Source organism: Heliangelus exortis, chromosome 11 (assembly GCF_036169615.1).
Source record: "Heliangelus exortis chromosome 11, bHelExo1.hap1, whole genome shotgun sequence".
NCBI classification, from domain to species: Eukaryota; Metazoa; Chordata; class Aves; order Apodiformes; family Trochilidae; genus Heliangelus; species Heliangelus exortis.
In genome coordinates this window covers 13977934-13989586 of record NC_092432.1, presented here as the reverse complement: position 1 = coordinate 13989586, position 11653 = coordinate 13977934, and the positions used below count along the sequence as shown (strand labels likewise).

The 11653-nt window shown below is 58.2% G+C and overlaps 1 protein-coding gene across 1 annotated transcript; it reads right to left on the bottom strand.

Annotated features, from left to right (window-relative positions):
* Positions 1-241: 241 nt before the first annotated feature.
* LOC139801047 (uncharacterized) lies at positions 242-11360 on the bottom strand. The gene is made up of 25 exons (XM_071754750.1): positions 10974-11360; positions 10435-10605; positions 9871-9981; positions 9626-9790; positions 9395-9465; positions 8750-8832; positions 8379-8490; positions 7916-8050; positions 7602-7702; positions 6075-6181; positions 5805-5878; positions 5547-5627; positions 4837-4991; positions 4628-4742; positions 3926-4086; positions 3701-3838; positions 3322-3436; positions 2874-3008; positions 2401-2583; positions 1942-2097; positions 1683-1784; positions 1412-1514; positions 1039-1101; positions 494-671; positions 242-342 (listed from the first exon to the last, which is right to left on the bottom strand). The coding sequence occupies exons 2-24, from the start codon at positions 10592-10594 to the stop codon at positions 538-540; spliced, it is 2760 nt and encodes a 919-aa protein (XP_071610851.1). The 5' UTR covers positions 10595-10605; positions 10974-11360; the 3' UTR covers positions 242-342; positions 494-537.
* Between the last annotated feature and the right edge of the window lie 293 nt (positions 11361-11653).

Genomic DNA, 11653 nt, shown 5'->3' with positions numbered 1-11653 from the left:
TGCTCTGAGGAGACAAGGAGAGCAGCTCTGGCTCAGCTCTGCCCTGCCCAGCTGTCCCAAGCCGCCTGGGCCCACACGGTGACACGGACCCTGCTCGGCAAGGCTGGAAACTCCTGTAGCCTCTCGGGGGCAGCTCGTGATGAATCCATTGCCTCCAACAGGGTATCTTGTTTGGGTGTGCGCTCAGCCGCATGACTCGAGCTGCTCTAGGTCTCTGTGGGAGAGGTCAAAAACTCTGCTGTACAGGTAGCAGGAGGGGCCAGGACAAATGCTGTGTGCTCTGCACGCTCGGGGATCATCATGCCACCAGGACCCTCACCCCAGCACAGCCACTTCCTCCTGCTGGGATGACATTAGGGAGGTTTAACTAGGAGAGTCAGGGCACAGGAGAGTTCGGGGGGCACTCGTTTGGACTTAAACAGTCGAGCACAGCCTGGGGGTGCACATGAGGGTCTGGGGAACAGCAGCCATGACGGGGCAGTGGTGCAAGTACCGTCAGGAAGAGGGTGGCAGCAAGATTGTCCTTGACCCACCTCATCAGCGCCAGAAGCACAGTCTTCGTAAGGACCATCTCTGTCTCTGCAGCTCCGTCACCGTCTGCAGGATGTGCAAGGTCTCACCTGCTTGGGACCTGACTGAGGCATCAGGGTCCTTATCAAAGGGCTTGACAACTGCAACAGAAGGAAAGCGAGCAGTGGTGAAAGGCTGCTGTCTGCACAGACCTTTCTATGCAAGCCCCATCCCTCTCTTTCCCTAACTAGGAGGAGCAGCTGGGACCAAGGGAGCAGCTGGAAGCTGCTGCTCAGGAATCCCAGGCTCCCAGACTGGGCTGGGCTGGAGGGGACCTTCTTAAGGATCGCCTAGTCCCAAGCCAACCCCCCTCCACGGGCAGGGACACCTCCCACTAGGCCGGGGAGCTCCAAGCCACAGCCAGCCTGGCCGTGAACACTTCCAGGGATGGGACAGTCACACCTTCTCCCTCCTTTCCCTGCAGCAGAGCCAGGAATGGCAGCACCCAGCACCTCTGACCCTACTCACCATTCCACAGAACCTCCAGCGTCTCTTTAGGTGGATTCCTCCCCAGGAGCTGCGCAGCAGTCCCTGTGCACAGAGCTCCCGTCAGACCTCCCCCTCCCCAGCACTGCGGCAGCACCGCCCCCGGCCCAGCCAGCTCGGCCGCACGCCCTCCTGCCCAGCGCTCTGCAGGGATGGCCCCGGGCAAGTCCCCGAGGGCGCTGCTGACACTGAGCCAGGCGGCCACCAAGGCCACCAAGACCAGGGCAGGGCAGAGGGGGCAGCGGGAGGCCAGGGCCCTGCCTGGGACAGCCACAGGGCTGCTCCTGCCTGCCAGGGCAGCGCCGGGGGCTGGGGCCGGGCTGCCAGAAGAGGGTCCCCGGGGGCTGTGGCTCACCCATGAACCTCATGGCCTCCGCTCTCACGCTGGCCCGAGAGTCCCGCAGGTAGGGCAGGCTGAAACGCACGTAGTCTCCCACCCTGCTCCTGTCCTGCTTCAGCTGGAGAGTGCCCAAGGGCATGTCATGGGGCTGGCACAGAGCATTCCCTGTGTGCCAGAGCAGTCCCTCTGCCCATCCCACCCCTTCCCCCCCAGGCACACCCACACCCTGGGCACATGGAGCATCCCTTGTCCAGCCCAGGCCCTGGCACCTGGGGGTTGTCCTCACCAAAGTCTCTCCAATCAGCCAGGTCTTCTTCTTCTTGATTGCCCTCTTGAGATTCCTCCAGCCCAGGAACTTGGCACAGATGAGGAGGCCTTTGCCAGAGGCCTGCAAAAGAGCAGCACGTGGGAGTTGGCACCCCCTCAGCTATGGCACTCTCACAGCCAGCACAAGAGAAATGGGCAAGAGCTGATGAGCTGCTGCTGCCAGGGCTGGGGCAGAGGGAAGGAAGGGCAAAGCAGGTGCTCAGATTTCAACTCTGTACCTCGGCCATACTCCTGCTCTCAGTATACATGTGCAGGAAGAGAGAGACCATGACCCTACGTATTGTCTTCTTCATCTCTCCCCTCTCCCTGCTCGCCACAGCCTTCATCATCTCCCCAAAGAGGCTGAGGGAGAGCTCTTGCACCTGGCCGGACTCCTGGTAGGAAGGAAGACGGTGTGACTGCAGCTACAGTTTCTCCCCACCCACGGTGACCAAGGCTATTAATGTGGTCAATGTGAGGGGAGATGCTCTGGGGTTGCTGGGCTCAGGGCACCTCTATAGAGGCTGAGGCCAAGGAGAAGCCATCCTGGGTGCAGAGCCCAGCAGCCCTCCCAGCAGAGTCCAGGGGCGTGAGGAGGGCAGCAGTGCTGCCCATGTGCTGCCCGCAGGGCTGGGCTGGAGGGCAGCTGTCCCTGCCCCATGACCCTCTATGGGGTCAGTTTCCCAAATCAGCCTTACATCACCAAAGAGGGATGGGAGCTTCTCCACCAGCAGCAGAGCGACGGGGCTGGCCTCTTTCCTCTTCAGGAGACGCATCATGGTTTGGAAGAGCTGCAAGGCCCCCATCCTGATGTTTGTGGATGGATCCTTCAGGCACATCAGGATGCGGTCCAGCACAGAGCTGTCCCGCATTTCTCTTGCCTGGAGGAAACAAAGAATTTCTGTGAGGGTGGAGCAGTGGAGGAGCAGCCTGGCACAAACGCCCTGCATGCTGAGCACCAGCCTCCCACCCAGCTTCCCGGCAGACACTGCGCTTGCCGATGGGGATGAAGAAGAGAGCAAGGAGAGCAAAGGCTCTGTGGCCCCTGCTCAGCCACCCCTCTCTCTGCTGACAGCCACCTCCTTCCTCTCAGCCAGGCCCAAGCCAGCGCGTTACCCCTGCCCCAGCCCCAGGCTGCCAACGCGGCTCCGCCTGACTACGCCTCGCTCACCATCTGTGGATCTCCTGAGAGCGCCACCAAGCCCCCGAGTGCCAGCAGACGGACTGTCTGATTGCCGTGGCTCAGGTAGGAGCGGAGGAGGCGCACGTCACTTAGATCCTTTCCAAGGCCCTGGCAGCCCAGCAGCTGAAAGAACAACAGTGGTGAGAGACGGGCAGAGCTGCAGGACCCTGGCACTCTGCAGCTCCTGGTTACCACTGCCAGCTCGGGGCCTGGGGGCTGACACAGCCCCTCCGGGGGGCAGCCCTGCCTGTGGACACGTGGGGGTGCTGAGCACTGCCCCAGCAGGAAGGGCTGGATGGAGGCCCCAGGGCCTGACTGGCAGCAGAGCCCTCTGTCCCAGCTCCAGGGACTGTCATCCCACCCGGCGGCAGCCGCCTGTGCCAGAGGGACGGCTTCAGGAGCATCTGGCAGAGGCACTGCTTCCCACCAGGCTTACCTCAGTATAGAAAGTCATGGCAAAGTTGAGCTGCCATTCCCTCCTCTGGTCAAGAATCTCTTTGACGTGCTGGAACAGGAGGTATCGCTGCTTAGCGGGGCTCTTCCTCATCTCTCTGGGCAGGGCAGGGAAAGAAAAGCAGTGCTGGCAGTGAGCAGGGCAGGAAAGCCTTGCTGGGATTGCCCTGCCCCAGCCCAGCCAGGCTGGCCTAGGCCAGGACACGCCTTCGCCCCCAGCCACAGCCTCCACACCACTTGCTGCTGAATGCGCCCTGCTCTCTCCCCAGGCAAGGAGCACCCCTTGCCACTCGGATCGCTCCCTGGCCAGCGCTGCGGCTGCAGCCCGGGGCCTGGGTGCCTGGGGGCTCCTCTGCTCTCACCTGGCCAGCAAGCTGACTCCTCTCTCGAGGGTGTCCACGTCCAGCATCATGTCCCAGCCGCCCTCCTTCTGGATGTTCTGGACGTGCCCTTGAAAGCCAGCAGCGTCCAGCAGAGCTTTAACGCCCTCCACTGCCACCCTGTGGGCAGAGCAAGGTCCAGTTACACACAGAGCAGGGGCCCTGGCCGAGGGCCCAGGGGAATGGCAGGGGAAGGGGCTGGCGCACCCCAAAGGGCTGGCTTCATCGGCCTGAGGCGGCTCCTGTCCCAGGATCACTGTTCCCAGGGAAACCTTGTAGATCAAGCTCATGAGGAGCCTGGGGAAGAGCAGTTCCAGGATCCCCTGACAGCGGGGCCGCTGACTGAGTCTGGACAGGACCTGCCTTGCCTGCAGAAGGACACAGGGACAGCTCTCAGTGCAAGGAAGCTGCTGTGGCACTGCCAAAGCCCCTGGGCTGCACGGGGAGTGCGGCTCAGGCGACCGGCCCAGCCCACAGAGACACCCATGGAGGCTGTGACCCATCTGCCAGGCCACGGCCCAGCAGCCCTGAGGACTCCCCTCCTGCTTCAGGGTGGCCCCACAAGCCTCCCTGGGCCAGCACGCTGACCCCCCCCTTTTGGCACCCAACTCCGGCCCCTGCCCCAGGTTTCCAGCTGCAGCGCGGGGCAGGGGGTGCAGGCAGTGGGGAAGCAGAGTGCTGCCCAGATAGGGGCGGGGTTCCTATTTGTCCTTGGGGAGCTCATGGGGCAGCCTCGTGGGGCTGGAACAAGGGGGTGGGTGCAGGGCAGGTCCCTGCTGGCCCTGAGGGGCTGTGTCCCCAAGGCCTGGAGGAGGGGGCTGTTTGGGGCAGGCAGGAGGGGATGTGTCTCTTTTCCTGGGAAGCCAGGAACAGCCTTGAAGGGGAGCAAGACCTGCTCTGGTCACTCACCGATGGGATAGCACACTTTGCTCTCCAGCCCTGGATCACGCTGAGCAGCCGGTCAAGAACTGTCACAGAAGTGCTGGGCAGGGACAGCAGCATCTCCCACATGGCCAGCGCAGCACTGCAAGCCAGAACACTCTGTTAGCAGGGCTGCCTTGGCCACTGTGCTGTGCCTGGGCTATGGAGCAAGTCCCCAGGGCTCTTGGGGCTCATACTTGTCACAGGAGGGACTGATCATCAGCAGGGTCTGAACGGTTTCCTCGGGGCAGCACTCGCTCAGCAGCCCAAGCACGGATCTCAGGACGAACCGCGATGGTTCCGTGCGCACGTGCTCCACGTTTCTGTGGACGCACCTCAAGATTTTTTCTGCCTGCAGGGAACAGAGGGGAGGATGGTGCTGCCACTGGACTGCAACCATCCCCTCACAGATGCCACACGCAGGGGTCCCTCCCAGCAGGCCCAATGAGGCAGCACAGAGCTTGAGCCAGCTGCCTCCCCTCCCTCCCTCTCTAGTGGCAGCTGGAGGATTTTGCCCATTGTCCTTTCAGTCCACGAAGTGGAGGTGCCAACACGAGGACTGGGACCAGAGATACCCACAGAGTATCCAGGACAGTGGGAAGGGGTGTCAGGGGCACTGGAGCTTGTCTGGACCTGAGCCTCCTTATCCAGGGATCATTTGCCACAGTTTCCTGGGAACAGCAGCAAAGCCTGGCTCTGCCTTCATGTCCCTGGGGTCCCTCCCAGCCTCAGGGAAGAATCCCCACACCACTCTGCCATGGCCAGGAGGTGGCCAGAGCCCCTTCCCACTGCAGCCTCTGCTCCTTTCTATGCCTCTGTACCCCTCAGGGTGCAGAGGGCTTTGGGGGAGAAACCTCCCTGGGGGTTTGCACGGGGGAAACTGGGACCTGCTCTGGAAATGCCAGACCTGCGAGACATCCTGCAGGCTCATGAGGACAGAGGGTGACAGGTTGACTATCACATCTCTCAGCCACTCCAGATCCTGGTCCTGCAACAAGAGAAGATTATGGGGCTCCTTTGTTGATCCCTCGTACTCACAGGACTCTGCTGTCTTTTTTTTTTTTTTGGTTGGTTTTTTTTTTTTAGGGCAGCTGTCTGGGAAGGCATCTTTGAGCATGGGGGCAGGTGGAGCAGGCACAAGGCAGGTGGCAGTCTCTGTAGGTACCTCTCCTAAGTCTTCTGGAGCATCCTCAACCATCTCCTGGCCCTCTTCCTTCTCCCCAGCTGAATACCAGGAATCTTTAACAAAGCAAGGGAGCAGGGTGAGCTGATGGTGCTGGCAGGAGAGACCCAGCTGCGTGCCAGCTCCCGAGGACAGAGCCAGCCCTGGGCGGGGGGACCCAAAGGGGGAACTGGCACGGAACAGGCCGGGGATGTGCCCAGCAGCCCCTGCCGTGCAGGAGCACAGCAAAGCAGCCACAAACCGCTCACTCACCTGTCTCCAGCTGCTGGGCCATCGTGTCTGGGACGGGGAGACTGATCTCTTCCGCCTCATCCTCCACCCAGGCCAGGTGGAGCTGGCTCGGGGACCTCTGCTCAGTCCTGGGGAAGGAGGAGAGGCCATGGGGGGTGGGCATGGGGGTGGCAGTGCTGCTGGCTCCAAGGCTGCACAGCCTGCGGGGAGAGCCCGTGGGGCCAAGGGAGCTGTGTGGGGGCAGGGAGATGTCTGGGACGGGCTCTGCACGGGGCAGTAAATCTCCTGGGGATGGAGGCTCATGCTGGTATTTCTCAAAACAGGTTAAAGAAGCGACTTACTTTGCTTTGAAATATGTTCAGATGTAATGGACAACAGTCATGTGTGAAAGGAACTTCTCTAATCTTTCAGAACTTAAAATGGCTTCAGAAAGTACATTTTACATCTATGGTATTTCAAGACGTCCTTTGAACTACAAACAGCCCTTGCTATAAATGAGATATACAATGCTATCCAACAGAGATAAATAAGGAACTCTGCCTCCTTAGTTGCTACTTCTGGCTCAACCACAATTGTCCCACACTGGACTCAGCAGCAGACAGGGCTGCCCAAGCCCAGGGTCCAAGTGACAAGCCCTGAGACCCTTACAGCAACCAATCTGGACCTACTAAACGAGGCAGATGACAATCTGCGTCCATGAATTCTTTCCTCCTCCACTAAGGAAACAAGCAGCAGGACCACCACCACATGCAGCTCAGTAGCAAACAGGGCCCAACCCAGAAATTCTACCACCAGGCTCTCTTAGGAGCCATTTTATACTGAGCACCATGGCAAGGAATACTCATTAGTCCATTTGGGTCACCTGAACCATCCTCTCCACCCCAGGGGCACAGCTGTGTGTCCCCATTCTCACTGTCACATCAGCAGCCTGACAATTGCTGGCCATGTCCCAGGCACCTTTTTCTCCTGCTCCTCTCAAACCAGGACAGATAAAAAAAGCCCAAGGGAGACCAAGGCTACAGCCAAGATAAATGCTGACCCTCGTGTCTAAGTAATAATTTTTCCATTTCGACCCTCCAAGCACTAAGATCCTGTCTCTTGCTCTGCTTACACGCTCACCCTTATTCTCTGGTCAGCCTCACAGGAGCATAAGAAGAGGCTAAAGACCCCAGTCTTTAGGGAAACACCTGGAGCGGGGGGCACGAAAGACACCGTAAGCACAGCCCCTCGCAGGTTGCCACTCCTCCCAGCGAGCAGCAGCTCCTCTGTGTGGGGCTGGGGGAACGGGGCTCCTGCTGCAGCAAGACCTCCTCTTTATACCCTCTATGGCCTCCTCAGGAGACATTTGCAGCTGGGCAGCAGCCTGAAGCCCAGCAAGGAAAGACAAGGATTGGCATGGGGTCGTTCAGCTTTGAGAGCACTCCATGGCACTTTGTGGAGAAAATGTCTCCTCTGACAGAAAGAAGAACACTCAGGAGGATGAGAAGACAAAGAGCCAAAGCTGGAAGAGGGAACACGTTCTGAAGCCATTTTTACGCTAGTTCTAACCTGACATAAAACAGTAAATAGGCTTCTTGCTGCAGAGCTGTGTCAACGTCACAAGGAGTCACAGATGAGTCATCCATCTTGTACCACAGCCCATCGCTGGCCTGCAAAAAGGGCATCAGAGGGAGATGAGCTGCCTGCTTTCTCCACCAGAACACAGGCAGGACACTACAGAACCAAGAGCACTCCAAAACCAATCCCCTCCAGCCCTCAGGAGACCTTCTCCCCCAAACCTCTGGCTGCCAGGAACACTGCCGGGAAAGCTGGTCTTCCCCAGGACACAATTCCCCCTGCTGAGGAAGGAAGTTGCTCTTTACCTTGATGTAGCAGAAATAGTGTCCCGAGTGACAGCTCTCTCCTTTGTGCACCAGCACAGCGTACAAGGAGTAGCGCTGCGCTTCTCCCGCTGTCGTGTATGGCCCAAGATCCAAGACCTTGGGATACATCACAACCTATGGAGAGAGCGAGAGGGCTCAGAAATGATTCCAAATTCCTTGATGACACAGCCTGCCAAGACCAGGAGCCAGGTGTGTGGAAATCCAGCTCTGGAGCTGGTCAGCACTACAGCTCCATGTTCTGGTTTGGGCGGCAGGAAACTGTTCTGGGGCAGAGCAGCTCTGTCAGGGCAGAGCACACACTTTTCTTCCCTTGGGAACTCTCCTCTCCTCTCCAAGGAAGGGAGCAGGAAAAACCCACCATGAACAACCCGTGAGAGAGCGCACTGCCTGGGGAAACCTCCTGCTCCAGGAAGGGAATGTTTCCCTCCAGTTGCCAACTTACCTTGCTGATCTTCCCACCGGAGACATTCTCAAACCTCTTGAGTCCCACTGTGAGAACCTTGGGCGCCCAGTGAATCGTCAGCCTCTTGGAGGCAGCAGTCATCTGGCCACAGCTGGAAGGCAAGCAGAGAGCCAAGTGCTGCAATGGACCCTTGCAATGCCCCCTCTTCTCTATCCCCAAGAAAGCCAGGCGAGCTCTCCCATCTCCCACACCCTTAGTCTCATTGAAGAACAGTCAGAAGGCTGGACTACAAGAAAGCTGTGTCCCGTCACTGTGCAGCTCCCCTCCACCAAAGCCTCCCTGACACTCTAAACCACACCAAACCCCAAGGCAGGATCTAACATGAAGATGTTTGTTAGGAATCATCTTACTGGCGACATCTAAAGCCGCTTCTGGCATCCAGCAGCTCAGGTTTCACAAATTTATCAAGAGCTTCAGAAAGAGATGCGGCTGCCTGGAGAAGTGAGAAAGGAGAGCCCTGAGCTGAGGGAAATGCTCTCCCCCAGACTCCCCACCAGGAGCTGGCGTGACCACCCAGGTGGCTGGGGCTGAGGAGACCCCCGGGGAACCCGCAAGCAGTGCCCAGAAAGAGGCAGCCTTAAAGAGGGCTTTCTGCTGAACACTTCCCTCATTCCCCGGGGATTCCCAAGGCCAACAGGAGCTGCCTCTCTGTGGCACTGCTCCGTTCAGCTCCAGGTGGGCTGCAGGGTCATCAAGAATGACAACAACCCAAGTCATCAGCCCAGGAGCCAGATGGGTGCAGAGAGTGGGGGAAGGGGAAGCAGGAGAGCATGTAAAGGGTGCAGAGAGGACCAGGTGTCCTTGTCTACCTTAAAGCCATCACCTACAGGGTGACCGCTGCCACGGCCAACGCAGTAGGACACGGTCCCTTCCACTTGCCACCCACCACCAAGCTCTCGTGTGTTCCCAGGAGATGTTTTGAAACCAACCCCTTCAGCTCTGGAAAGCTACAGGCGCCTTGGGGCATCCTGAAGCACCATTACAAACCCTCTTACTTTTATATCCAGGAGGACATCCAGGAAGGGCTCGTAGGCATCAGAAACCACTTGGCAGCTCGAGCACCAGACTGCAAGGGAAGTTGGAAAGCTCAGCGAGAGGGGAAGGTAACCGAATGTGCCGCTTATGCTGCTCATCCCTCCTGTGCCAGTCACACACACAGCTGCTTCCCACAGGCAGAGAGAAGGGCACAGCCAGTTCCAGGGAGAGCCAGAGTTGCGGAAAAGTACCTCTGGATCTCAGAAAGCTCCCAAATATCTGATGGATGACGGTCTGCTGACACGACGTGTCCAAGCTGCCGTCACACAGACAAACTCTCTGCATGGCGTCCAGAGTACAGCGCAAGAACTCGTGGGCGTCCTCCTGCGCGCCGAGCCGGAAACGTCCTCCGATTTCTAAGAAAGAAGAAGTTGGGAGTTCTCTCCTCCAGTCCAAGGAGGGAAGAAAACCTGACAAAGCACCAGACAGGGCTTACCTGGAAGAGCAGTGATGACGTCCACAGGCACGATGGCAGATCCTGTGGCATGCAGGACCTTGCGCACGTGCTCCTGCACTCTGCACATCACACAGGTGCCTGGTTGAACACCTGAAGAGGGACAGAGGGAGGGAGGAAGGGAATGAGAGACGCTTCTTGGGTTAGCCAAATCTCCCTAGCAATGGAAAACCTACTGGAGATCCTGAAGTGGTAAGAACAGCCTCCACTCCTCTGCTCTCAAGAGGCCAGTGTCCCAACAAGCCCGGCAAGTGCCTGGGAACCTTTCTGCAGAAGGATGCTGAACTGACAGAAGTTTTCTGTGCTGGGGCAAAGAAGGTTTCACTTGCAGGAGTGGAGACCAAGTCCCAGGGCTAGAAAGAGGTGCCCTTCTGACAGATGTGACAAGTGGCTTCTATGCTAAAAGTGTTCCAAGAAACCCAAGGCTGGGTTTGATAGGGGGTTGATAAAGAAGGGCTGCTTTTCTCCTGCATCCAGTTCCACATCCCGGGAACCCCTGGGAAGTGCCCAACAGATTGACAAGGAGACATTCATACGAGTACTCACAGGACTGGCTGTGCTCCCGAGAGAGCAGGTAGTTTGCCAGAGATGGGGTGTAGGTGAGGCACTGGAGGACAGCATTGAGGAAGCAGGTATTGCCCATATTCTTGAGTCCTGCTCCAACTCCTGGTCTCTGCTGCTTGTCCTTGTTTCCTTGTGGAGCCATTCCAATGGCAACTGCAGGGAAATTACATTTGTAAAGAGAAGAAGAAGCCTTTCTGGTTCATGAAAGCATCTTTCCCAAGTCAAGTCGTTTACAGGAGGACCACCCGGGGAAACAAGCTCAAACCTCAAAGACAGAAAGTCAGGTAGCCTCAGGAGAGGCTGCCATTGAACTTGTCTGGTCGAGAATCCCTTTGGGAAAATATCCTGTGCCCTGCTGGCCTGGCCAGCCAGCCCACATTCAAACTTGTGTGCCTGCAGAGCTGCAGGCTGATGGCCCTGCTGTCCCTGCTGTCACAGGGCTCCAACTGACAGCAGTGCTCAAGGCCCTTTGGAAAGACCACCTTGTGTGTCACCTTGTCTGCAGAGGACCTGCTGCTCACCTGTGGTGTTAGCAGAGGGAGCCGAAATGAATCCTTCCCACAGCACTGGAGAGCCGGGAAAGCCACAAGAGCTGGGAAGGGAGAGACCTCTCCTTGTATCGTATCCTGACCTGACCTCCTCTCTCCTCTGTCCTGGCAGTCCAAACCCAATCACCTTTGACAGAGGAGGGAAGCTGACGAAAAGTGGGCAGGAAAGGAGCAATGAACAGAACACAGAAGGCACACGATCTGTCAAGGAAGGAGCCGAGTTATCCCGAAGGTCAGCTCAGCCACACTGGCATCCTCTGGCCCCATTCTCAGGCTCTTGTAGTCCTGGCCATGTGACATCACAGGTGGCCCATCACAGGTGGCCCTTTGTGACCGTAGTGGCCCGGCACCTGTGTTCTGGAACCCTCCAGTTCCATGGCAGCCACCACAGTTCCATGGCAGCCGTATGGCCTCAGGGGCACACGTTGGGATCCAGCCCACGTCTCTGCCTTCGCAGCCTTCCAGGAGAGCCTTTGGGAGGGTCTGAGATTTCCCCTCAGGCAGCTCCTGGGGGTTCCCCACTCTTCTGGTCTTTGCTGAAGGGATGGTCAAGACCTTCACACTCTTGTCTTGGCAGGAGATGATGGTGGGGATGGTCTGCAAAGAACCACATCCCTGTAGGCTGCGCAGTGGGCAAGGAGACAACAGGAGAG